The 27,945-nt window shown below is 39.2% G+C and overlaps 3 protein-coding genes across 6 annotated transcripts in view; 2 read left to right on the top strand and 1 right to left on the bottom strand.

The window, feature by feature from the left end:
* specc1 (sperm antigen with calponin homology and coiled-coil domains 1) overlaps positions 1-6,922 on the top strand; it is a 49,847-nt gene extending 42,925 nt beyond the window's left edge. For both annotated transcript variants that reach the window (XM_086057820.1, XM_086057821.1), the window contains 3 exons: positions 2,163-2,279; positions 4,096-4,155; positions 6,094-6,922. In XM_086057820.1, the coding sequence (XP_085913946.1) occupies positions 2,163-2,279; positions 4,096-4,155; positions 6,094-6,183 (267 nt within the window). In that variant the 3' untranslated portion in view covers positions 6,184-6,922. The remainder of the gene's footprint in view (positions 1-2,162; positions 2,280-4,095; positions 4,156-6,093) is intronic.
* zswim7 (zinc finger, SWIM-type containing 7) lies at positions 2-27,910 on the bottom strand. Of its 3 annotated transcripts, none has more exons than XM_086057827.1 (6): positions 27,787-27,910; positions 26,996-27,017; positions 26,130-26,232; positions 21,679-21,783; positions 19,888-19,994; positions 2-189 (listed from the first exon to the last, which is right to left on the bottom strand). In XM_086057827.1, exons 1-6 carry the CDS (start codon positions 27,902-27,904, stop codon positions 183-185), a joined length of 462 nt encoding a protein of 153 aa, XP_085913953.1. In that variant the 5' UTR covers positions 27,905-27,910; the 3' UTR covers positions 2-182. The 3 variants fall into 3 exon arrangements, with proteins under 3 accessions (XP_085913953.1, XP_085913952.1, XP_085913954.1); XM_086057826.1 differs by lacking the exon at positions 2-189 and adding an exon at positions 6,541-8,649; XM_086057828.1 differs by lacking the exon at positions 2-189 and having other exon boundaries at positions 19,443-19,994.
* Positions 7,108-19,639, top strand: adora2b (adenosine A2b receptor). Its single transcript, XM_086057824.1, has 3 exons — positions 7,108-8,018; positions 8,097-8,528; positions 17,419-19,639. The coding sequence occupies exons 2-3, from the start codon at positions 8,194-8,196 to the stop codon at positions 18,149-18,151; spliced, it is 1,068 nt and encodes a 355-aa protein (XP_085913950.1). The 5' UTR covers positions 7,108-8,018; positions 8,097-8,193; the 3' UTR covers positions 18,152-19,639.
* Positions 27,911-27,945: the final 35 nt, after the last annotated feature.

Below are 27,945 nucleotides of genomic sequence, written 5' to 3'. Positions count from 1 at the left end.
AATTACATGATAGTTCGTAGAAAGGTGTCTCACATTTTCTGGCCTGCAGCTTGCCCACTGTCACAACTTTTGAAGTTTGTTGGCTGCAGTTTTTTGACCAAAGATCTCAAAGCAACTTTAACAAGTTCTGCTCGTCATGGTCTGTCCAGTCCTCCATGTGAACAACCCCCCTTCTTCTCTCTTCAGAGCCTGAATGAAAAAAAAGAAAAAGAGAAAAAAAAGCCATGTCTCTGCCTTTTGTGCCAAGCGAGACGCTTCCTGTCGCTTGATGCTGTGTTTGCTTTTCCGAGCCGGCTCCCAGCTCGTCTGCTGCTGTTTTAGCATGCATGCCTCTCTCCCGAAAACTCCACAACCACCGCTGGCCTCCGTAATCCCCCCCAGACCATCAGTTCAGATCTACTTTCAGGAGCGCACAATACTCACACGTGCACGTGCGGCCCTCTCCAGCCTCCCTGATCTGTTTATTCATCATCATCTATCTTTGTCTCTGAGTGTCTGCATTGTGACTAACCTTTTAATCACATGTGCATGTCTACGCAAATGCACACACACACACACACACACACACACAGGGATACTAGTTTTGCAGAAAGAAGAGATAGTTAGGGAATGACGGCGTGCAACAGACTGATATTAGTTGAAGGTGACAGCAAACCAACTCTCACTTGCAGCCTCGAATCTACCATCAAACATTTTCCAATATGAACATATTGGATGTGATAACTAAAATATGAATATATATATATAATATTAACTACTGTATTCCTGTTCCAATATTTATTATTACATTTGTGTTTGTCTTTACAAGTGGGAAAAATCCTAATTAACCCTTTGATATAAATCCACCATGACATAATATCACCAGGGGTCCTGAAATCAGCGTGTGTCTGCAAATGAGGAAGACGTATTAGCCCGCTATTGTTTGCTAATTAGCATAGGTCCTTCCAGCTATATGATGCTAACTGGGGTGTTAAAAATAAAGTCTTATTTACATAGTGTGACCAGATTGTCTCAATTAAAATCCATGACACTGCAATTGAGCAAAAACTGTTCATAAATTGAATCATGAGTCAATCTGGTTGTGTCATTACTTTGGCTAATGCTAAAGCTATCTTGGTTGACAATTCAATAGCTATAAATAAGGCATCCCATTCACCATTACCCAAGCTATTTTGCTCAGTCCTGGCAGCTATTGGAAGCTAGCTGTGCTCTTTACCTCGAGCCGGAAATATGCCGCCAGAAAAGCTGCGCTTCATTGTGTTGGGTCTGACCGACGACCGCGGCATTAGGCTAGTAGGACTACATATCCCATGATTCTTAGACACAGAAACAGGAAGTAGTTCTGGTTTGATGAAAACACAGACGCTAGCGATTGAACAGTTAATTTCCTTTTTTAATTGGTTTATCGTATGAATCGCCATGACAACTGTGATCGACAGTTGGTCACCCTAACTTTATTCTTGTATGTAGTAAACAAAGCACACGTTTTAAACTATTCAAAGCATTCTAGGAGTACAAACAGAATTGAGGTATGGCTAATGGTGAGGGAGAACAGAAGCATGATTCCCTGACTGGCGTCTCTGGCTTTTGGGGGGGGTAAGATGGAGGAACATTCAGATGTCACCAAACATGTCTCATCACGAGCTCAGGCATTATTCATGGACGTGTGGGCTGAGATTTTTGTTTTTTTTTGTATTGGTTTCCTCAGGACCTGAGGGAGCTGTGTAGTTTTTGTGTCCAATCAGGTTGCTAATTGCATTGGCCTGCAGTCACTGGTTTGGATCAATCCTGTGATTAGATATTTGGAATGAAAATCAGCTGGACTGCGGTCCTCGGGGCACAAACTGATGACCAGCAGATTGAAGCGTCAGTAAACAAACGCACAAATGCACGTCTAATCTGTCACTTTATAGTAAGTAGCGTTGTAACGTTGATTCAAAGATATACGCAAAAAAAATTTTTTTTAAAAAAAAGATATACGCAAAACCCCTGACGGTTTAACATGACTCAGCTATTCACTTATCTGATACTTTGCTGCTGATTAATATCCTTCAATAATTCCTTTAGGTTGCTCTTCAACTGGATTTTACAGACATTCCTTTTTGTTGTGATCTTATGATTGTTTTTTTTTTGGTGACCTCCATCTTTTGGTTTCCGGACAGAATATTGACGTGACTAACTTCAGCAGCAGTTGGAGTGATGGTTTGGCTTTTTGTGCCCTCCTGCACACATATTTGCCCGCCCACATCCCCTACCAGGAACTCATCAGCCAAGATAAGGTATGAAACTGAAGGAAGAAACACAGACTCACTCGACTATGATTGACTTTCAATCAAAAAAAAATGACTTCACGCGTACCTACGAGTCCATTAACTTAAACGTTCCTTTAACGGAACACATTTTTTTTAAACGACGATTAACGCATTCGACATTTGGACTGTGAAGCACGACCTTCGCTTCCTAATATGAAAAGAAAAATGTTTTGTGCTGTCACCAATGTCCAACATGAAATGCTAATGCTATCTAGTGGGTGAAAAATGACATCAGTGTTAGTTTTTTTTTTAAACTTCAAATAATTTTATGAATTATGAAATTACTGTATCAATGAACTAAAAGATACAGCCATAGGCTTTTTGTATTGGGTCAACATATTTGTCTACTTTTATGTTAATTGACAAGAATATGGAAAAACTTTTTAAAAAACCTATAATGTACATTTCGAGCAGACAAAAAAGTGTGAGTTAACTATTGAATGCATGTGATTCATTCCATTTTTAAAAAATGGTGACTGACAGTCGCCCTAGTTTATATTTATGTACTATATATGTATATATATGCATGTGTATACACTGTATCTGTACCTACTCTATGTATTGCACATATTGCATAGATGCCGACTCCTTTGTATGCTTAGCTGGAGTCAATAGCAGCTCACGAGCTCCCACATTCATAAATGAACAAATCAGTTGTTACGCATAATTGTAATGTCACAAAGGTTCCTTGTGGCTCTTTCCGAGAAGTTTTGACAAGAGAATCTTTTCATAGGACCGTGGTTAAGACATTCAAATAAACCCCCGAGGGTAATCTATAATCTTTTCTAAACTCCAATCAGGCATTCAGCGCTCATATCAGAGGAACATTTGTTTTAGTTTCCGCCGTTAAACCATGCTTACATACTTTCTTCATAAAGTTAGCTACAGTACTTTTGAATGCAGCATTTGCGTGTCGATAAGTCACATGGTCGGAGCAGCATACCAGTCCTGCGGCCGCCCGCATTAAAACAAAAAGTCAAAGCACCTGCACTGATTCATCCTAAGTGACGAATGAGTCATGAGCGTTACATTAAGCCGATGACAGCGACACGGCGCTGAATAATTCAATAGACGGGAGTTGACTTTAATAACTCTTGTTGAGTGACTTCGCCCTCGGGGCCCAAACAGCCAAGCAGCTCTTTTCCAGTGTAATCTGTCCTTCCGCTAATCCCATTACTGCCCCTCTCGCCCTTTTATCATCAGATGTTTTTACCCAAGATTGTAATCGATGGCCTCGACTTTTAGGCAGGAAACGGGGAAACGTGCTCTTTTCCCAGCCGGACTGCATCGCAACCGATTTAATAATATCGTTAGTAGTGGAGTACTTTATCATCCAAAATGCAAGCGGGCATGTTTGAAGGCAAACATGATGAGTTCAGGCGCTCGCTTGCTCTCAGTTTATGGGATAATCGGGGGTAAGGCGGGGGACAGAGTGCAGAACACTTTCAAATGTTATGTTTGTAACAGCGTTTGAGATTACAGCGTGGGTCAAAAATGACAACTCTTACTACAGACTGTAGACTTTTATAAACGTATACAGTATTACTGAAAAAACAACTGGATTAGAATTTGAAGCAGATATTTATACTATCAGATCGGCCATAAAGTACAAAACCCAATTCCAATGTCAACCAAAGAATCTTCCAAAAATGTCCTCAATGTAGCTTTTGTGTGTTTATTTTTTACACTGATATGTGATAATACTGTCTGTTATTGTTGCAGTACAAAAAAAGCTCTCTATGTCAAGCGTGGAAATTGTGGCAGTGATTTATTTTTCCTTCAGATTCGGAATCTCACTCTGGCTTTCCAGGCCGCTGAGAGCATTGGAATCAAACCTTCCCTGGTGAGTGCGAATGACCGATTATACAGAAATGTTTTTTATTTAATAGATTTCACTTAAAAACAGGCATTTGTCAGATGCTTTATGGGCTATTTCCCTTCTGATTGTCCTGACTTTTTTACTTCTTTCTTTTTTTCTTTTAAACATAGCTACTTTCATTGTTGCTGGATTGTCTCAGGTCTGATTAGACTCTTAAAACTACTGGGTTTTAAGTAACCCAAATTGGGTGATGTACTGTAGATAGCCCAGCACTGGTTCCAAGAGGCACTGAGCTAATGTTGGGTTATTTATCCCCAGCACATTCATTAGGTGGAGGATTTGTTCAAAGTAGCCATACTGATGAATTCAAGCTACCAAAAAATGCTACCAGGTTATTGGTAGATGTGGTTAAAAATAATACTAATTTTATTAGCAACATTTTCTAAGAAGAACTTTGCCATGAGACATTCGCATATGTTTGGCACAGTTTTTATACTGGATGCCCTTTTTGACGCAACCAACCCATTTTTTATCAAAATCTTCAAAAAAAAATTGTTTTTACATGATACCCAGAGTCAAATTATAAATACATTAATTCATAAATAGCGTGTCCCTATTCAGTAGTATTGATCATTAAAAATGACCAAAATTAGTTTATGCTATTAACTCATTCACTGCCATTGACGGCAAAAGACGTCAAAAAATCATTTTAACTATTTCTATTAGTTTCACATTTTTTCGACTTTTGTTAACAAGTGTATGAAAACCTATATATTTTTATTGTACATTTAGAACAGATAAAATTTGTGATTAATTGTGAGTTAACTAGTGAAGTCATGCGATTAATTACAAATTTTTAATAATCTTTAAGATTACAATTTTTAATTGTAATTAATCGCATGACTTCAATAGTTAAGTCACGATTAATCACACATTTTATATCTGTTCTAATAGTACAATAAAAAAAAGTCTAGGTTTCCATACTCTTGTTAACAAAAGTGGAAAAAAATGTTAAACTAATAGAAATAGTTCAAATGAATTTTTGACGTCTATAGTCGTCAATGGCAGTGAATGAGTTCAACTTAAACTGGACCACCAGCTGTTATTTCATCATCTTACTGGTATCTTCCACACAATAACCTTGAATTATTTTTACCAAACAGTTTAGTCTGCATTTCTTTCATACCATCCCAATCTGCCTTATCGGGCCGCGTCTGTTTGACAGCAGAAAAGCGACCACGCTGAGTTCTAACCATGAAATGCCAGAAATGGAAAGTTTTGCTTTCATTGCTACTTCTAAAGCAAAGTTACCAGGAAGTGCACATGTTGAAGGGCCGAATTTACAAAAACGATTGTGTATCATCTTGCCGCCAGTGGGGGGAACAAGTAGATACGTTGTGATCATCCAACGAAGATTTATGATGTCTTTTTTTTTTTTCTCTCGCATCTTTACATACCACCTCATCACTGTTTTGTCTGTGATTTAAATACAGCAGATAAATCAGTCAAACAGCTCATTTATTATGTACCTGCAAGAGGCAAAAGGACCCTCACGAGGACTGCATAATGTGAAAGAATGTTCCATCCTGACCATAGTTCACATTTGTTGCGTGCATCTGGCTACAAGATTGGAAATGTTCATCTTTTTTCTTGTCTAACTTAATACAGTGGAACCTTTAAAACGGAGCGCAGGAGTCTCCAATTGGATTTGGCCTGGATTTCGAATCCATTTTTCTTGTAGGAAATGTTCCAGGCTCAAACGGTCGCCATCATAAAACCTTTATTAACTCTACTGACAAGTATTTTACTTATGTGATGTATCAAAAGAAGTTATTGCGTCATTTAAAAAAAAAGTGCATACCTACATATGGAGACTACTAATCTGCAGTATTTGTGTACGTCTTCTTTTTTTCATTTTTTTTTCATCATGTGACGTTGCATCCGTGTCTTTACGCTGAGCAGAACATCGAGGAGCTGATGAAGACCGACAGGCCCGACTGGCAGAGCGTCATGCAGTACGTCTCTCAGATCTACAAGTACTTTGAGACCTGACTGGCGTCTGCACTCTCTTCCCTTTCCCGACCTTCCCTGCTTGGTGCTGGCCACTCGAGCTCATCCCTTGTGGACCAGCGGTTTTCTACCGCAACGCGTTAAAAGCCACAATGAAGCCACTCAATGTATTTCTACTCTTAAAAGATAAAAGTGGCAAAGTCCACTGATGAGGAGGACTGTTTAAATAGCAAATTCGAATTGAACCAGGTAATGGTCCATATATGGGGAGAAGTCACCTTTTAGTCTCTTCTAAAAGTTATTCAAAGTGTTCCATGACTTTCAAATGTTGTGCCAAATGAGATACAGTATGTTCAAAGTATACATGAGTCATGCTAAATGTGTGTGATGTTGCTTTAAAAGTGTCTATTTGTGCTTGTTGTAAACAAGATGGATCGCTGGAGATTGAGTGCTTCTACTTCCCAAGCCACACTGCCACGTGGAACTTGACAACCATTAAGGAATTCTTAGTAGAATTATTTTGTCATCAAAAGTGCACTCTATTGTGAGCCATAAACAGCAAAAAAATGATATGGCTGGTTTTATTTTAATATATGAAACATGTAATCCACAATTAGTAAATGTGTGAGATGTCATATTTTCCTATTATTGCCAGCACATATTGTCGCTTTGGAAGTAAAACATTATTTATTTACATGCATCCCGAGGAGTAAAACGTGGACAAACATTTGTGCAGTTTTAATAGCTGTTGCATTAATAAAGGAATGTCAATTTGTATTCATTATTAACACTCTTTTTAAGCAGCATGTCCCGAAGGTGAGGAGGGCCAAATTGGCTCCCAGTTCAGCTGATCGTCATAGAAATTAGATACTTGATGACTGTCAATCAGGCACACACTTTTTCTCAGCAGGTGGTGAAATTACACATGCTGCACTTTTTTTTTAATTTGTTTTTATTTATTAGGGCAGGAACGGCAAACATATTAATTTTTTTCTCAACAGGTGGTGAAATTACACATGCTGCACTTATGTAGAAGTACAAATAATAATAATTATATATTATACATTTAAAATTAAATAAATTAATTTAATATTTATTTATTATTAATATATATTAAATTTTATTCTAATTAATACAAAAAAATCTCTTGACAAACTATCAAACCAATGTGTTCTCAAAGCTTTGCCAACAAACAAAAAATATATATATAATAATTTTGCTAACAAGCAAAAAAAAATAAATACACCGTACCTCTAATTTATTTGGTTTCTTTGTGGAAGTAAAAAAAAGAAAGAAGAAAAAGTAAGCTTCTGTCAACTAAGGATTAGAAAGTACAGATATTAGAGAAATAAAATGTGCAGCCTACAGGTTCACACTTGTCCTGTACCACATTATCTTCCTCTTAAAAATATGTATTCGTTTCAATAGTTGGACAAGTTGGGTCACATTAGTGGTGGAAAAGATGTATATGAAGTATCTTGATCATGGAATCACTTTTCATGATGTTTGCCTGTAAAGAAGTTTTGCGTCGTGAGGATGAGAGCGTGCACGCTCAACGTGGAGCGCGTGTTTGATCCGTGCGTAATTACGCACGGCTTATCCGTGGCGCTGCAGCTTGGGATTCCTCTCTTATCTCTAGACGGAGAAGTGCGCTTTCGTGTGTGTCGCGTAAGAGAGAGAGAGAGAGAGAGAGAGAGAGAGAGAGAGAGAGAGAGAGAGAGAAAACGAGGGGGCGTGGCTTGTACGAAAATGTCATCATTCGCCCTCCTTTACGCTCGTGTTCCTCCTCGACTTGAAAAGTGCCGTCAGTGGGGAAAGTTGCGCCGCACTCGTGGAAAGTCTTCACTCGGCGGCGGACGATGCACAGCTTTGCAAAGGTAATAAAAGCAGCAAACGAGCGCATGAAAGCTTGTTAATAATGCTTCTTTTTTTCTTTTTTCCTTCCTTCCTTCTAGATGGGCAATTTAGCAGCTCGCGCTTGTGGACTATTATTGGATCCCAACCAAATGACGTAATTGCGCTCTGACTGGAGACTTGTTGGAGCTCAGAAGAATGAATGACGACGGACTGAGGACGTTGTACATCGTCATTGAAGTGGCCATTGCTCTCTTCTCCATCTCCGGCAACGTTCTGGTGTGCTGGGCCGTGGCCATCAACACCACCCTGAAGAACGCCACCAACTACTTCCTGGTGTCTTTGGCCGTGGCCGACATCCTGGTGGGCTGCCTGGCCATCCCTTTTGCTATCACCATCAGCATCGGCATCCGACTGGACTTCTACGGCTGCCTCTTCCTGGCCTGCTTCGTCTTGGTTCTCACCCAGAGCTCCATCTTCAGTCTGCTTGCCATCGCCATCGACAGATACCTGGCGGTTAAAATCCCTCTCAGGTGAGCAAACGGCACCGCGTGGAGGGGATTTCATTTGCTCCATCCTCGTTCTTCTTCTATGCATTTGTATTCATCGGGGATGTATCCACTAGTACTTTGGATGCTGATAACCCCCACCCCCCTAAAAAAACAAAAACAAAAACAAAAAAACAATGACGTATATATCCCAATATAGCGGGTTTTAAAATAAAATAAAATAATGGCATGAAATCAACTGCAATTTTAAATTATTTTTATTTCTAATTTCGAGTTAGGTAGGTACCAGGTATCAGTATCAGGCTTGACCCCAGGCCTTACTTCCATGTTTTGTAGGGTAATTTTATGTATCAAATGTGCTAGTGGTATCGGTACTTGGTATCGGTGACTACTCAAGAGTTTCGATACTCACACTGGTATCAAACGTCCCTACTCAAAACTGTGAGGCAGATGTTCTAACAACCACAAGCTCAGAATTTAATCTTGTCCTATAGTGTTTTCTTTTCTGTGGATCCTTAATAGAATGATGCAACTAATTCAATGTGATGAATCATATAAAAAATAGCAATGTACCATTCATTAGCATTAATTAAGGGCTGACAACTAGTCCAGGAAGTCCGTCTCTCCAAAGCATGTGTGGCTACATTTTGGATAAGTAAAAAAAAAAAAAAAAAAAATGTTTAGCATAAAGTAGCACTGAAGCTGTTTTAAAAAAAAATATATATAAACATATAGCCTTATTTCTGTGAAAAGTGACGTGAAACTGAAAGTTAAGTGAATATGGGTGTGGTCGGTGTTGATTAGCAACAGGTTGTTTGTGCAAAGAGACTGTTGCACTAGTTTGCCGTTCCTGCCCTCATAGATGTGCTGGAAAACTCAGAAATTGGTAGCTGAGGAGCATAAATGCTTAAATCATTTTTGGAGAAAAAAAACATAAAACAAAACAGAAAAAGACATCCAGCCACCTTGATTCGAGCTCCGCGGATTCCGACGATTGAGCCCCACCTTATGTCACATCAGCCTTCAGTTTGCTGCGCTCACTGTTAACGTACAAGTCAGCCTTTGAAGGCTATTGACATCGCCATCACAAATCTGCATATATTAACTCAAGTCAAAGATGTCTGAATGAACGAGCGCTTGATGAGGGGATCGCGTGAACATCAGTCGCGTACATTTGAAAGCAATACAAGTTGGCTGCGCCATCCCGTGGGGCTCTTTGACTGAGATGTGTTGTTGTTTACGTTAGCCTCGAACGTTAGCAAGAAAGGACATTTTCATGCGTTGGGAGGAAAGTCGTCTGCCTGCCAACTTCGCGGCTCACAAATGTGTCCAATCGTGGCCTGGGGAATTGAACACAATCCTTTCCACCAAAATATGTGACCTTTCATTTGTTTGGATCTACCATTGCGTATTAGATAGAAAGAAATGTAATTGCAACACACTCTTGCCACGCGCCTCGTTCGTAAACAAACACAGTGGAGCTCAGCTTCTGGCTTGCGGGCATCATGGCTATTGAAGTGCTTTTGGCACAACATCAAACTTGGGATCTCATTCGACATGGCATCACGCCAATGTGAATATCAGTCATGTGATGCAATAGCTTCCAGTGGCATTACACTAAAGATAAAACCAACGCAATAATAAATACCAAACGCACACAAATCCCCCAAATAATCACATCAAAACATGTTCAAACGAGATAAAATACTGTGAGGAAAGTCAGCTGATGCTTTACTGCTTTGTCTCTCCAGGCCATAACATCACGTCAAAACTAATAAACATAACTAGGTTAGCATCAATGCTTATGCTAACGTCACATGAGGGCTGGTCAGGCACATCGTGACCTAACAATTATTGAGCCAAGACAAATATTTTACATTAGGAAAATCTCACGGCACACCCTCAAAATATAAATAGTATATAATAAATCAAATATGGTCTCCATTTGTCAATTCTGGGCCTGATTGGTTCAACGCAAAACTGCTATTCTGCTCTATGACTGGCAACAGGTGGATACGCAATAAGTGGAATATTTCCCAAATCCTTCAGCCTAACTTCCCATAGACTTTCCGGAAATTTTACCGGAAATTATCCACCCTGTAAGCCCGCTCACAACAGACACACTTGCTCCATATAATAGCCATGATAGGATGTTAAGTGGGCTCTGAAAGACCTCCCGGCCCCTCGCCACATGCCCACTAATAAGATCAGCGCGGCTCAAATGACTAAATGACACTGTGGTTGCTTATGTGGCTCACAGTCCATGTATGTTTGTATGTGTCTGCAGCTATTTGGGGTACGGATTCACTGTTAGATAAAGTGTTTTTACAGATGGTTATAGTGTAAGCAAAAGGCCCGGGCCAGATGTTTTCAGCCTCTTGGGACAGGCGACACGCACACAAACACGCACACAAACACGCACACTCAACACTCTCCTTGGGGCCCCGTCTTCCCGTTTTGCATCACGTACAAAAAACAAAAAAAACAACCTGTTGCTCTTCTGTCTTGTTGCATAGTTTAGGTACCATATATATATCTATATATAAAAATATATGCATGCTTTTTTTTTATTTTGAGGGTATAAGCCTTATCTCCCTTATCTCACAGCACCACTGTAGACAAGGGATTGAAATAATGATGATGTCATCTCAATTTACTCACAAATTGACTTACTAGACACACAAAGATATAATTCAACCAATCAGGGTCTTTCACTCCCTTTAAAAAATAAAAATAAAAATGTTCTTCTGGCCGTTATACTTGAAATGCTTTTCAAGCATCAGCTCACACAAATGGGACGTGGAAAATGGAGGCAGAGCTGACAGTCAGCCCCAAAAAATGTCATCATAATGTCAATGAATATTTTTCTGACAAATGAAGGCAAATTGGATCATTTCCACGGCAAGGCTTTAAGGATGGTTCTTTTTGCCTTTCAATGTATACTTTTTGGGATTTATTTCACCTATTCACAGATTTTTTTTTATGTGCATATATATATATATATATATAAAATTGTATTCGCTGAATTACAAAAAAATATATGCACACTCTATGGGTGAAAAATGGATCGATCCTCTACTTGGGTCAATTTGACCCAACTTTCTGGGTGGTTTTACACTAAAAGACCAATTTCTGGACTCAAACTTTACGGGTCAATTTGACCCAAGTTTGACTTTATGGGTCAATTTGACCCACGTTTATGGGTCAATTTGACCCGAATTTGAGTCAAGAAATGGGTCTTTTAGTGTAAAACAACCCAGAAAGTTGGGTCTAATTGACCCATAAAGTGGATCGGTCCATTTTTTTTTATCCATGATTGGGTTACTTTTGACCCAACTGTTTTTAGAGTGTACTGTAATTACTCTGGCACCATCTTGTGACATATTGGTGCTAAGAAACTATGTTGAAGTGAGTTGAGGAGTTTCATTCGGACATGTAGTGCTTTGTTGCCATTTTATGGGTATTCTGACTTTTTTTAAGTGTTGTTTGGTTGCAGATTTTCACTATTTGGGATTATTGGTAGTTTACTATAATCCGTAATATAGTCCTTCTGGCCGCTGTACCTGTCCTTTTACTACTCAATTCAATATTCAATAACTTTATTGTCATTGTGTTTTTTAAAAAGACATTCGGTGCAATCGTGAACAGTTCCAGGACACAAAAGACGAAAGCCATCGGAGTTAGGTGCCACTCCAGCTAACCTGCAATTCTAATAAAGAATAAGTGCCACAGACAATGGATGGATTTGCTATAAAAGGATGTCTTTAAGTAGTGAAAAGAGTCCGAAACAGCCGTCGAGTAACATCTTGTTGGTATTTTGGATTGTGGAATATTCTTGTGTGTTAGGCAAACACCGAATTGAATTCATATGAGGATGTACACAAGGATGATATTTACTTTCCTACCCCGCTCGATTCTTAATGCTCACTGAAGCATGAAGGCTGGCCAAATTTTGTCCAGTGTATTGTGTACATGTAATTAAAAAAAAACAAACATGATTAGTGTTTCAAAGAGGTGGAAAATTTCGGAATTCACAATGGGTAGTTTTAGAAATACGCCAAAGTGTTGTATTATGGGAACTTGCTATCGTACATTTTGTTCATCTCAATTTGTTTACAGGCTTAGTGAAACAAAATCAAGATTGGTGTGTGTGAGGCCTGGAGAGCTTCCTGGCCTCAGGCTGTGGACGTATGCTTTATGGTTTAAAAAAAAGAAAAGAAAACTGCAAAGATAGATGCCAGCGAGCTGTTGTCATGCCACAGCTAATCCGGCCACCAATGCGACTGGCCGGCCACTCCCTGAGAGAGCTTGTGAGGGGTTGGGGGGGTTGTGCTGCGTACACGCTTGGCCAAGCGAGCAGAAGATAGAGACGAACAGGTGCATAGAAGCTTCTGAGGCAAATGTGGTGTATAATTCATGTCCCTCGCCTGGGGGCCACGCACATTTTTGGCGTGTGAGGTGGGGGTGTTGTTGGCCACGGGGCAGAACTCACACGACACACAGGACCCGACTATGGGGCTTATTTGCAGCTTTTTAAAAGCACACATGGGACTCAAACGAGCTAATAATTGACAGCCTGGCTAAAGGCAAAACTTCCTGTAGGCACTTTTTTTTCTTTTTTTACATTTATTTCTGCTTCAAGTAGATTTTTTCACACCTTTTCTTTATCTGCGGTTTGTTTAAACTGCCACTCACTGGAGCACAAACTGCTACTGTATTTAGGTTTGCATTAGGGTTTTCTGTGTCGTTTATCTATCCAGTCAGCTTCAATAATAACACATGCACAGAACACAAAAGCTAGCTTCTCTCTTTCTAATTCAAACATTTCCCACCTAGACAAAAAAAAAATCAGCTTATCTACTAACAACATAAACAGAGTGCTACAATACAATTCGCTCCCAGGGTCATAAGTATGTCTTAGACGCTATGAAAACTTAAACAAGTAAATATCATAGCTCCCTATAGTTTTCTACAGTAATTAAACCTTTCCAAAATTTCTAAATAACTGAAATGTTAAACTTTCACGTATCTTTGTTTTACAAAAACAACAGATGCAGAGAGTTCCTAGAGTCAGCAGCATTTCTTATAAAGTTAACTGAAACTTTCACAGTTTTAAATAGATTTAAAAATAAAAAAAAATAAAATAAAGTCTGATACTGATATTTGTTAAAATGCCTAATATCGGCATCGATAATCGACCAGGCCGATAATCGGTCTATCCTTACCAGGAGCTATTTATGACAAATTGAATTGTGCCAATGGCTGTGTTACTTTAGCTAATGCTAAATGCTATCTTGGGTGACAGTTCAACAGTCCTAAACAAAGCAATGCACTCACACGTCATCAAATGTTTTTTTGCTCAGTCCCGGAAGCTAATGGAAATTGGCTCGCGCACATTGTAAACATGCCGCCAGAAAAGCTCAGCTTGCATTGGGTCCGACCGGCGGCCGCAGAATTAGGCTAGTAGGACTACCTTTCGCATGATTCTTAAGACACAGAAGTAGGAAGTAGTATGACGAAAACACACCTGCTCCCTGATTAAATGCAGATGAGAATGAGAGCGCAAACGTGAATGTGAATATAAATAAGAAATAATGTCATAGTTAACTTAAGTTTGAATCGCTATGACAACTGTGTGATTGGCAATACACATAGCCCAAACAATTGGCTTGCTGACTCGACTAAAAAGACATAAAAATGGCATGCCGGGCGGGATGGGACCTGCGTAAAATGAGGCAAAACAATGGGCCATGGGTCAAAACTGTGAACTGTCCTCGATAAACAGGACACCTAGTCACCATAGATTAAATGCATCAATAATAAGGAAGGGTTACCGGTGTATATATATATATATATATATATATATATATATATAAAATAGTGTGATGGTATTGAGTAGTATAACTACTCAACTACTATTTGGGTCAACGTCATCTCTTGGGAAGCTGCGGAGGTCATAAGGATTGTTTGGTGCTACGTGTGTGTCGGCATGTGTGTGTCTCATTAAGCATGAGGTCACGTCAGGAAAACAGCCTGTGGGCTTCAGAGGATGCCGCCGAGCGGGACACGCCATTTGTCCTTTGAGTTCCCGCTGAGCGAGAATAATCTGCTTCATTAGCCTCTTTTGTTTCCACATGCAAAAAGAGAGCCTTGCTCCTTGGCGACATGAATTTAAACACAGCAAGGTGGGAGACAAACTGAGCGAATTCTCCTCCAAAATGGAAATGACACAGAATGCAAATCAAAAAGGCACAGCAGGCAAAGTTGAAAAGTGTGCAAGTCATCCAGGATTTAGTCTTTAAGATTGTTGTTTATGTAACTATTTTTTTTTTTATATTTTTTTAAAGCTCATAAAGAAACAGCACGATACACTCGATGTGAATTAAGGCTGGACACATTTTTTTGCGCCTACTGAGGATTAGGTCACATTTTGTTGCCAAGCTAGGAAGGACACACGTGTAGCAAATCCATCCATTTTCTATAGTGCTTATCCGCTTTAGGGTCAAAGGTGAGCTGGTGCTTATCCGAGCCTACTTAACATAGTACACATTTAGACAAACAACCATTCACACTCAACTTCTCACCAATGGACAATTCAAAGAGTCTTCCATGAACCCAACATGCGTGTTTTTTAAAATGTGGGAGGATGCCGGAGTAACCGGAGAAAATCCCGCAAGCACGGGTAGAACATATCAGGAAGTCCAGAACGACAACGGAAACCTGAACTTAAAAGGAACCCCGACTTGTAATGACTATGATATTCATTTTTCCAAAATCATTTCCAGCTCTATACATTGCGTAGAAACTTTATTTGGACGTACGCCGCCATTGTTATTTACGTCGCGACGCACGTGTGGCGTTCTCCGTAGCGTTCTTAAAGAGACTATCAAAACTCTCCGATGCGTCTGGTGAATGATGAGAGCACGGCGTGGGGGAGGGTGACTCTCCCGATTTACATATATTGTTTCTTTAGGAACGCTACGAGACTTACCTTGATTTCTTTATAGGCGTCCGCCATTCTACGTCACTACGCACCGAATGCGTTGCAATGTAAATAACAATGTACGTCTAAATAAAGTTTCTACAAAATGTATTAAACTGCCAATGATTTTTGAAAAATGAATCTCATAGTTATGTTAGTAACAATCAAAATAAATCATATAAAGCAAATTTGTCATTACAGTTGGGGTTCCTTTTAAGAACTGTGAGGCCAAAGTACTAAACACAAGTTTCTCTAAACAGGATCCGCTTGGCAAACCAATCAGTTCAAAGCCGGCAACACCAAACTCCTTGTGCAGGCATTCGTGCAAAGATAGGGTAAAATTGATCATTGATCCAGAGGACGCGCCACTGCGTGATCAAGTTTTAGTCGTTAAGTTGTTCAAAGCCTACAAGCAGAACATTATGGTGCTCGTGTTTAAATGTGTGAATCACTCACACAGCGTTACAAAAACACCCTCGGCTCTTGGAAAACTTGCGGTTCGGTGACGCATCTGTTTCAACACTTTGGTTGGGTAAACTGATGCAACTGGTTGTCAACATTGGGGAAATCAAACCCAGCAGAATTTCTTGAGCTGCTGGTTTGGTGTGCCGTGACAATGAGCTGACTGGACCGTTTGTCGACCAAAAATGTTGACGACACTTCTCAAACTGGAGTTTAACTATCATTCAAGCTTATAAAAAAGTAAAAGCTGTGAAATTCTGTGCAAAAAAAACATGGCAGTCACAGTAAATTCAATCTGACAAAAGTAATAATAAATACAAATTGAAAATCAGATGTTACTTTTAAATTGTGGTTTAACAGAATTACTTTAAAAACAAAAGAAACATACACATGAAACAGGCAAACGTTGCTGTCAAGAGCCATTTTAGGTCAAATAAATAACAAAAAATCTGTCTGGAGCCACAAAACCTTTGAACATTGTGATGAAAATAACTGTTAGTCTAATATACTGAGGGCCCAAGAGCTGCACCATAACCGAAAATATGCAGCATCCAATACTTTGAGATTAATTTTCTTCTGCCTTTCGTCTTCTGTTTGTGGAATTTTTGTGTGTGGAATTTTTCAGACTTAGTTGTTTATACATTTTTAGACTTTTCTGCCTTCCTGTGTGACATTTTTGGCAATTTTATGAACATATGGTAATTTTCTGCCTGTGTTCGTCCTTTTTTGGACAGTTTATGGCTATTTTTTGACGTTTGGTGTCTGACTTTTTGCGATCAATTTTCTGTAATTTTTGGTAATTGTTTTGTCATTTTTGGTAACTTTTTGGTAATTTTATGGTAATTTGGGGGATTTCTTCTTTTAGTTTTGGACATTTTATAGATACTTTTTAAAGTTTTCTTTTCTGCCTTTTTTGGTGGCAATTTTGTGTATATTATAAGGTAATTTTTAGGATTTCTTATTTTGTTTTGGGACATTTTATCGTTACTTTTGATTGTTTTCTGACTTTTTTTGTAGCAAAGACATTTTATGGTAATTTTCTGCCTTCTTTTGTTTTTGAACATTTAAAAAAAATACATGTTCTGACTTGGCAATTTTGTGTACAATTTATGGTACTGTTCTGCTTTTCCTCTTCCTTTTTTGACATTTTATGGTCACCTTTTAGACATGTATAGGTTTTTTTTATTTTTATTTTTTAACTTTTTCATCTATCTTTTGTCTTCCTTTTTCTGAGAACTTACACATTTGGACTCTGGCATTTTATGAATATTTAATTATTAATTTTTTATCTGATTAATTGATTTCAATAATATTTTATCAAAAAATGTAAAATATGTAAAAAATAAAATTTTAATCTTTTTTTTAAAGAGGTCCATAGGAGAGGACCTAAAGAGCCACAGGTTGCAGACCACGGTCTTAGGAATACAAAAAGAAGTAAATCTGTCTTTTCGTTTTTGTTGTTAAATGCAGGTACAAAGAGTTGATGACAGGAAAGACGGCCAGAGAGATCATCGCTATTTTATGGATCCTGTCCTTTGTCATCGGGCTGGTCCCTTTCTTCGGTTGGAACGTCAAACACTCGAGTTGCGGGAATGTCAACTCCACAGCGGACAACACTACGAACGGGCAACCGGCCGCGGGGCCGAAAGGCGGACACTCACGACTCCTCAGTTGCAAGCTCAAGTGTTTCTTTGAGAGCGTGGTGGACATGGAGTACATGGTCTACTTTAACTTCTTCGTGTGCGTGCTACTCCCGCTCCTCATCATGCTGGGCATCTACATGAAGATCTTCACGGTGGCCAGGATGCAGCTGAGGCAGATCGAGCTCAAGTGCGTGTCCAACGGCGACAACCACCACCACGGCCTGCTGCAGCGGGAGATCCGCGCCGCCAAGTCGCTGTCCATCATCGTGGGGCTCTTCGCCATCTGCTGGCTGCCCGTCCACATCCTCAACTGCCTCACGCTCTTCTACAAGGATCTGCACAAGCCCGAAGTGGTCATGTACGTGGCCATCATTCTGTCCCACGCCAACTCGGCCGTCAACCCCGTCATCTACGCCTACCGCATCCAGGACTTCCGCAACACCTTCCGCAAGATCCTGGAGCGGCACGTGCTGTGCCGCAGAGAGGAGCTCTATGTCAGCTCCAACGGCAGCAGGCGCACCAGAGACCAGATCAACATGACGATAGATCCCCTGCTATAGATTCGCCACTATTTCCACTGAATGATGTTTACACAAGCAGGGTATGATGTCAAACACGCCTTAAGGGGTCAAAGGTAACTTTTATAACGTGAAGGATTTGTTGAGTAATGCTAACGCTAACTGGATGTGTAGGACTGTGAACGGGGACCCAAACTTTGAAACATTCGAAAATGCTATTTATCGTTCTGCATAAGCCCTGATAGAACTGCAACAGTCCTCTTTTTTTTATACTGCCAAGTGTTTATTTATTACAGTAATGTATCTTTGTGAATGTGAATATGAAAAGTCTTGGTGAGTCTGGACCCGTGCTACTCTGTACTACTCGTGCGCCTCAATAGGTACAAAGTACTTCTGTGGTTGTTTCTGACCCCGCCTGACGCCCTTCAGCAGTGTTTCCATTTGTTAAATTGAATGCCTTAACACTGAGAATAGTCGTGTCAAAGGTCAATTAATTCCTGTGTATCCTGCACCATGACTTTTGGAATGAGTGCTACTATTTCAAGTGACACAACATTTCCAAGGCTTTCACTGGGAAGTCAGCTGCAGGATTGTGGAAAAATTCAGAAATGATCGTTTGACACGAGAGTGGCCAATTTAATTCCAATTACAGTAGTTTTATGCAGTAAATCAAATAAACAGTTAGGTCCAAATTGAAAGGTCTCATTCTTGTTGATTCATTCTTGATGTTCCCTGCCCCCTATTCTAAAAGTGAATGGGAATATTTGTGTTCTGTATCTCTTTTACCATAATCTCTTCCAGTGTTTTAACATTTGTGTGATTTCCAGCTCAAAGATACCCATTCAACAAATTTAAAAAGTAATATCGTCAAAATGTTCAACTGAATTTTGCCCTACTGGGATGTGCAGGTTTTACAAGCTTAAAAATAATCATTTTCATAAAATAAATGTATCAAGGATTATGCTATGAGGTTATAAACTAACCGGCATTTCCCCCCCTGAATTTCATTAAGTCGTGTTAATGAAGTGTAATCAGATAAATGAGAAATGACGTGAAAGTGAAGCAGGGAACGCTAATGAGTTTATTGACCTGTCCGTTTTCAAAGTGAACTTTTTTGTTTGTTTGTTTTTTGCATGTGCCTAATTGTGTTCCAACTATTTTCAAATATAAGGAAAAATGTCTGTTACATGACAGGAACTCCAGCGCTGTTGAATTAATTGCGCTTGCTTGGGTGGTTCCAAACATGAACGCGAGCGACTCCCCTCTTTGTGCGCCACCTGACTGATCTCAAGGGCTAAATAAATACAGGAGACATCTATACTGTAACTGCACTGTAATGTAATGCTGTGTTGTCTTAGTTGACTGATGTGTTACAAGATATTTATGTTGTTGTTTTTTTGTGACATAACCAATAAGTACTATCCTGACCTTGAGCATCTGTCGCTTTTTTTGTCATTATTCAACTTTTCAGTCAGGTGCAATCTGTATGTATTAACGGTCAAATATTTTGTGAATAAAAGCCATGTTTATATTGTTCATGAAAGTCATATTTATGAAGTAATGTTGACAGATAAAAACACGCTTTTCAAAAGGGAAAACAAACATGTACTAGCACGCAGGGTCTCAATGTTTCCCAACGAGGAAGCTAAAAATAAATCTCGGTAAACAGATGTTTCCATGGAAACAAACTCTTTAAAGGAGGCCAAAAATAATGGTGGTGTCTCCAAGACTGCAAAATGAAAAAAAAGCAAAGTAATCGTGTTCCTTTGTGGACTCACAGTGACGAGGTCCCACTGAGCAGCGCTGTCATCCGCTCGTCCGACACACTTTGCGTGTGAGTCACACCCATGGCCTCGCACAGGTACACGGCCAGAATGTGTTTGCACTGCAACAAAAGAGCAAAGTCATCACGGTCATGCACGGACGGTCACGTCACGGCAGCCTTAACGACATCGGACAGTCAAGACCTCAAGTTAAATAAGCTCATGTGAGCGTCACACTGTGACAGCTCTGACTTTTCCTCAAACGTTACCCTCTTCCTTACACAATGAAAGTCTGACAGGGTCACAATATCACGAAATTGAACTCTTTGCACACAGACTTGATGTTTTTCATCATCCTCGCTTAATTTTCTGTTGATGCAAGCTCTATTATTATAGTTTGGGATTTATTTTTAATCATATTTTTTATTTTATTCTGAGTTTTCTTTTTCTTTTTTTTCTTTATCACGTCGACTATTTAGTTTTTATTCGTTTTACTTATTTTAAAAATACTTAGTTTTGTTCTACTTTTAAAAAAAAAATTGTATTACTTGTGTGCAAGATTTTAAAAACACCATGGTAAAATGAAAAAAGTAACGCACTTCTTACCTAGCATTGCGTTTCAGCTGAGTTAAATGAAAAAGCAGGTGAGGCGAGCTGAGTCATTGCAGCCAAAATTCAAACACAAAAATTGTCACCTTGGAGTGTCCTTATTCCGGTTAATATCAAAATAAATATACTTAAACTCACATTTAAAATCAACCCCAAAGGCTCATGTGTTAAATTAATTTTCAAAGATGAAAACAAAGGACATTTTCACTATATGTATATTATATACATTTATTAGATAATTTATATTTAATTACATTTAATTATATGGTTTTAGTTTGTTTTGCAAATGTAAATTGTAGTTTCATTAAGTTTGCGGGGTTTTTTTCTTCCGTTTTTTAATTAATTTTATTAACGAAAATATTTTGGGAATTTTAGTTTTAATTATTTTTTTAGTTTTCGTTAACTAAAATAACCCTGTTGCATCAAATTTACTCAAGCAGTCTATTGGTCCAATTTACTATAGAAAATTGACGGATGAAAAATTTATGTGGAAAAGAGGAGTCTCTGAGCAGTTTCAACTTAAGTGAGACCCAAGGGCAGTGAGATAAGCCCCTAATCAGGGTCACGACATGATTATACAGTAGGATTATTACAAGATGCCTAAAAATGTAAAGAGTCAAGACCCTTAATTAAGAGATGAATAAGCCCATATTTAGAATATTTATAATTGTGCAACACTGAACACTGGAACACTAGTTACCACGCCTTGGTTAAAATTTCTTAATTTATAATGACTAAGTATTATTAAATTTTGACATTGTTTAAATGATAATGAATCTCAACAATAATTGCAAACTCCACAAAAGAAAGCCTGAACCAAGAATAATTAATTAAGGCTAACCACAAGTGCGCTAGTCGCATGCATGTAAATATCTAAGGATACAGTTCAAGTAAAAAAAATAATAATAATAGAAAAAATTATATATATATATATATATATATATATATATATATAGATAGATAGATATTTGATATTAAAAATAAAGAAAAGCCACCAAAGCCGGAACAGGCCAGAGTGCCATAGACCAAATAAATATGACCTGACCACAAAACATCTGTTGTACACATTTCAACACGCTTGGGTGACAAGACACAATGGTTGCAAGACAGCTATGCGCGTAAATAAGGTGAACTATATGATATATATCACATCTGCTTGTGGAAATGAATGTGTTTGTCTTCTTGTGGGAATCTCACCAGCAGGCCGTTATTCCGCCGTAGCACCGTGTAGGCAAAGGCAGGACACGGGCAGTAGTGGCAGGATGTGAAGCAAATGTACAAAGTCCCTGAGTCTCCTGTGACCTGCAACAAAACCTTGCCATTTACTAAAATTGATGCAATTGACTGTCGACCAATCTAGGGAATATCCCACCTCTCCTACACAACGTAACGGATCAATGCAACTTCATATTCAGTGTATTGACCATATTTGGATGCTCAGCGATGACCATAGTGGAGTAGAGGATGAGTGAACAGAGTATAAGTATGGAAAGGCAGGAAGAAAAACACGTTTTATTGCATCCCAGTGGCCCCCAAACTCCAGGCATGGCTGAATGTCGAGAATAAAAATAACTCAAAAGCGAGCTTGGAACTTGAACGGATTATTTTTGAATGAGTGTCGTTATGCTGAACGATTACAAACAACTCAAAGCGGTCCAACAAAAGCACAAGGCTTCACTAAACACAATTATAGGAGAGCCATCGTAAAAAGCCTGAAAGGCTTGGCCAATTGGAAAATTTGGAATTCAGACAAATGTTGCAAAAAAGATGCTACTTGAAAAAGAATTTTGCTGCATTTAGTCGCCATTGGATTGTAACAACAATACAGTATAACAATTCTCAAATGTAAGTCTATGCATTATATTACGGGAGAAATAATGTGCATTTTTGACCATTTCAAACAGTTCCCAGGTGTCTTAATAACATGCGTCAAAATACCCCAAGGATCAATAATATACTTTTCATCCTCTTTGTCTTGCTTAAAATTAGCCTGTTTTGAGGAGGTGGTCCTGTCCCATGGAAATCAGCCGCCGTTCACCCCGTCACCTGTACTAAGTGTTTATTTTTATTTTTTATTGAACATGTCTGAAGTTAAAGTTAAATGAACTCAGGCACTCAGCTTTCCCAAAAAAAAAGTGATTTGCGGTTAATTCATGATTTCACTATCAGGGAAAGTACTTTTTACGCCGGGCAAGGCAGTTTTTGAATATTTTATTTTCCTTGAGTAATAAAATCACCTTTTAATAACTGCATTTTTCAACATACGATGTGTCACGAGAAATTTTGTTTGGATCATAAATTCTCCCTGACGCGCCATTTTCAATGTTTTAATTATTTTAGGATTGACAAAACACAGAGCATCTCCTTCTTCAATGTGCAAAATGAACTGTGACAAATTAACTCGTTTGGCAGATACAATCAGAGTCGTGCCCACGTCTGTTTGCAAGCGCAATCAAGTTTGCGGCTGTTTTTGCACATGCAAACTATCGGTAAATCAGGCCCTCAGTCTGTAGAACAGCTTGACATGATAATGAACACCTCCAGTCTTAAGATACCAGATCAGGCGCCATTATTCTCCGGGGCATCCATAAATTACCTCGCCCGGTGACCTACAGAGGAATAAACACCTCGTTTGTCCAAGGTGACGCCGTGTTATAAATTAGGCACAAAAGAAACAATGACACGGACTGAGAAGACCGCAGAACAGGCAGGATACAGCAAGAAGCAGTAAAACTGCAAAACTAAGCCAGGAAATGCTCGAAAAAGAGCCGCGGTAGTTGAAAACCACCTCACACTTCAGGTTCTGTTTGTTCACCTCCAGCGTCACACATCACGTGGCTTCGCTGGGCCTCACACAGCAAAGCTTGGCAGCTTGCGCCTTCGGCTCCCGTGAGTGGCGGGAGGCCAGGCCTCCTTGGGAACACACGGCATCAAGTGCGGCCATTCAATCGCTGCGGGGGGAACAGCGAGTGTTAAAGCCTCGCTAAAGTTCCAGCTTTGTCCTCGCATGAAAATCTGGCTCTCGTGGGAAAAAGGTCTTGGGAAGCCATCATTGGCCAAAAGGGCCAGGATGTTGGACTTTTGTTCTGTCCACAAGAACCACAAAAAGGGTTTCAAGGAATTTTAAAGCGCTTGGGGAGTCACGATGATGCAGACAGACCATGCGCTGTGTGTGCTCTTTTGCATCACGAGACTCATAAAAAGCGCTTCAAGGGTCACCTGCTTGACAACGTTAATATCTCGAAGCCTTTTCCAGTCTACAGATTTTGTTTTACATTTCGACTCTGAGAAACGTTGATCATGTGCACAGCAAACAAATGTGAAGACAACTGTGTTTGGAGCTGTAGAATATATCTGAAGTTCTACAAACTTGTAGCATGAATTTCTAAAGCTGACTGTGTGTAGTATGTACCGGATTATTTTGTTTATCCGGTTTTCATTCATCTGGAATTCAAACAGAAAATATTATGGAAAAGTTACCTTTTTAATTGCTTGTGTAATGGTTTGTCTCTGGTGTACCTGTGCACCCATCAAGTGTGAAAATTGAGTAAGTCAGACAAATTCTCAAGTATTCGATGGAACAGTCAATAGGATAATCGATCTTCGACGTCTATATCCGTCAATGGCAGTTAATGAACAAAAAAAAAAAGGTTCAACAGTTCTGAATATTGTAATTAGTATATTGATCCCTTGCCTTCTAATAGGCTGTGGTGCAACATTCCTTATGAGAAGGTCAATGAATGTTTGGAGGAGACAAGGTGAAAAATCCCACTTCAAATACACAGATTTTATGCAGTGGGTTGGCTCTGGCGTTGTTTTAGTTAGATTGGTATGGGAACGAGCTGAAAATTTCCCAAGAGAGAGAATTAGCTGCGCCAATCTGTATTTCAAGATTGTTACATGAGTGTGTCTCAGAAAATATGTAACTTAAATTAGCCTCACTCGGCCGAGGCAATCATGGCCTCGTGTCTAATCCATTGTCACGGAGAAAACAAGAATGCATTATTACGACAATAGGCAAAAACTACTTAGTGCCACAGATGTGTTAACAGGAAATGACCAACATAATGAAGCGGTTGATGTATCAACTTCCACTTCAACATTTGATACAGTGCCAACAGAAGAAAGCAGACACCACATTGCACTACTTCCAGGAACATGAATGTGCATGTAACCCCCTAAGAGAGCTTGAGTTAAAAATAATAAACATTTGTGGCAACGGAAACAAACTGTTAGCAGAGTAGGGGATGCCAACCCAAATTTTTTTTTTTTTCACAATAATGCAAGCAGCCCTACTAGTCTAAACATGTTATTCTGTTTAATATTGTGTTTGTACACAAAAAAGAGAGATAGATAGACAGATAGATAGATAGATAGATAGATAGATAGATAGATAGATAGATAGATAGATAGATAGATAGATAGATAGATAGATAGATAGATAGATAGATAGATAGATAGATAGATAGATAGATGCTTACTTTGTAGCTAGCTCTAGACCGATATATACTTAGTAGATAGCGCTATCTACCTAGCTGTAGCTAGCTGTAGCTAGCTAGCTCTAAGATAGATAGAAGAAAAGAGGGAACAAGAAAGAGGAGAAAATAGAGGGAAAAAAATAATATTGCGTTTGTGGAATATGAATAAAGCAGCAAAATCCACCCTTTTATATCCATCTTAAGGGGCGGCCATTTTGCCACTTGCTGAAAATGACATCACACTTGCTCAGGGCTCAGGTAACGACCAATCACAACTCAGCTTGCAAACAAACACATCACCAAGCTGAGAAAACAGGTGAGCTGACGTGATTGATCGTTACTGAACCCTATGTGACGTCACTTTCAGTCGACAGCAAGTGGTAAAATGGCCGCCAGTGTCTCTAAGTTACCGCCATTGGACAAAAACAGATGATGTGGGACAAATAATCATAGATGAGCCTGTTCTTTCGTTCGGCCATCGCTTCTCGCAATACCTCACGCACATTGACTCTTATCCTAAAAGAATTTCCTTTCTTACAGTGCTCTCACATACATTCCTAATAAGCTATCCATGGAAAAAGAACAGAACACAAGTAAGTTTGCCAAAACCGGAGCACTACATCAACATCCTTTTTCTGCAAACCGTCATTGCCCTTGAGTCTGTTTTTACACTACATAAACATAATATAATTATACATAATTCAAATGATACTTGGAAAGCAAAATTGTTTCAAAACACATTCGTACATTATTCAGCACCAGAAGATGTACACATGTCAGAGAGAGCCTTGAATTGACACGAAAATACAAAAAGGCGCAGTGAAACTGTTCCAAAAAGAACACAATGGATTTCTGTATTTAGCAGCGCTGTAATTTATAGTTCCCCCCATTTGCTTTTGGAAACCTGGAGGAGTTGACAGGAAATGATGGTCACAATGACCACGACCAAAGAACGAATTAACAACAACGAAAAAACACAACAGGTTAAACAAGGTACCATGGAAGACAGAAATTTGATTTTTCTGGCGCTGCGCCAGGAGTCCAACCAATAATCTCCCAACTGCCGGACACAAATACAACCTCATTCGCTCATTATAAATGCTTGCAGAGACAGATAATTACATATTTGTGTAGTGCCACTAACAGGATGTGAGCAGGTTAATGACTTACCTGGAAGGCCTTACGTCCACTGGGAGATGCGAGAACGGTGACTGAGCGTTGATCAACCAAATTTAAAGCTTGTACTGCACACGGCCCAAAAACAAACTTCAGGCTGACAAACAAGAAACAGACAACGGGAGCTGAATCAAATCAAATGGGCAGCATGGTGCAATAGTGGTTAGCACGTCTGTCGTTTCTACAGTGCAATAACATGCGTGTAATGTTCATTGAAGACGCCAATCTGCCATGTGAATTTGACTGAACTTTTTTTCGTCTGCAATGTAACAAACTACCACATCTATTCTCCAAAGTCAGCTGAGATGGACTCCACTCACAACCCCGATGAGGTAAAGTGCTACAGAAAATGGATAGATGGAATGAACGATGGATGAATAAATCGATTAGTTTGGGATTGACATCACTGACATGCTAAAATCTATTTTCTTCAGGCATGTCTTCAGCGTGCTACCCAAAGAATTTTGGGAAGATTCACTCATTAGGGAAAAATATGGCCAGACCAAAGTATGCTGACTAACATAAAGGATGTGGTTGAGCATCAACTCACTTACAAACCACTATGCTGCGAATTTCTTGGTAGGAGCATCAGCATGACTTTGTGTTTCAGAGACTATTAGTCACAACTTCACAAGTCATCCTCACCGTAGTATCTCATGCCTGCTCAGGAATGTTTTCACTGAGATCACTCTCAAGTGGAGGTCTATTAAGAGTATTATTATTTTTTAAACACATACATAATACATTTTCTATAGCACTTATCCTCATTTTGGATCGACGGTGAGAAAGAGGCAGTGTACTCCTTTGACTGGTCACCAGTCAAGATTAGTAGGAAGCTACCATAAGGTATTAGTACTTACGCAATTAGCAAGTCATCAGGAACTGCAAAAGAAAAACATGACAATAATGACAACACAGCTATTCATATTGGCACAATTATCCTTAGCAGATATTTTCCAGCTACATTTCTATTAAGTAGGCCGGTTGCCATAAAAGATAAATAATAAAACAGTGTGTTTATTAAGAATACTTTAATGCTAATAGTTTAACATAGTAAAGTCTAACAGTTCTTACCACAAGCTAAAATATAAGTAAATTAAACAGTACCATTACATTTTACAAGGTCAGTTAAGAACCACGCAGTTAAGCTAAGCTTACAATTACATTCACATTTGTTACGTCAAGTAGGATGAAGTTGTTCTCTAAAGCAGTGGTTTTCCATGTCCCCCTCACACCTGTGTTGGCTGAGAGAGACATGGAAAACAGGCCAGATAGGGGTACTCGAGGACCACGGTTGAGAACCACTGCTTTAAAGAATTCAAGCTCTATAATTATACGATGGTGGAAATTAAGAGACGTTTAATGAATGGTGAATTAAACAACAGCGCCTCCTACAGCTACAAACATTACACTTAACCTCAGTGTCAAACCCATAATCAAGTAAGACTCGGCAAGTAAGACTTCATGTATCACATTGAAAAATAAAGCCAAAAAGGAAAATGTATTTTAATTCCAAAGATAATTTGGGCTGAGGTATGTCAAACGAGTTTAATACAGTTGGAGCTAACCAGTTAGCCCGTCATGCTATGGCTGTGGAAAAAAAGTGAAATTAAATGTAATTGCTGTTATCTAAATGCAACTGTCAACTTACTTTGAGCAGTTTCCTGGTATGTTTTACGGATATCTCGAAAAAGCTGTTCTGCCACTGCAGGTAACACCGCGGGCATTTTTCCACACGAAGAGGTCTGTTTACGGAAGCCATAAGTCATCCAGCCAATCGCGTAAATTTTCCGGTCAACGACTTCCGGTT

The sequence above is a fragment of the Leptonotus elevatus genome, chromosome 16, assembly GCF_054856555.1.
Source record: "Leptonotus elevatus isolate MCC_2025b chromosome 16, RoL_Lele_1.0, whole genome shotgun sequence".
Classification (NCBI taxonomy): Eukaryota; Metazoa; Chordata; class Actinopteri; order Syngnathiformes; family Syngnathidae; genus Leptonotus; species Leptonotus elevatus.
Note: the sequence above shows the minus strand (reverse complement) of the source record. Positions and strands in the feature narration are given on the sequence as shown.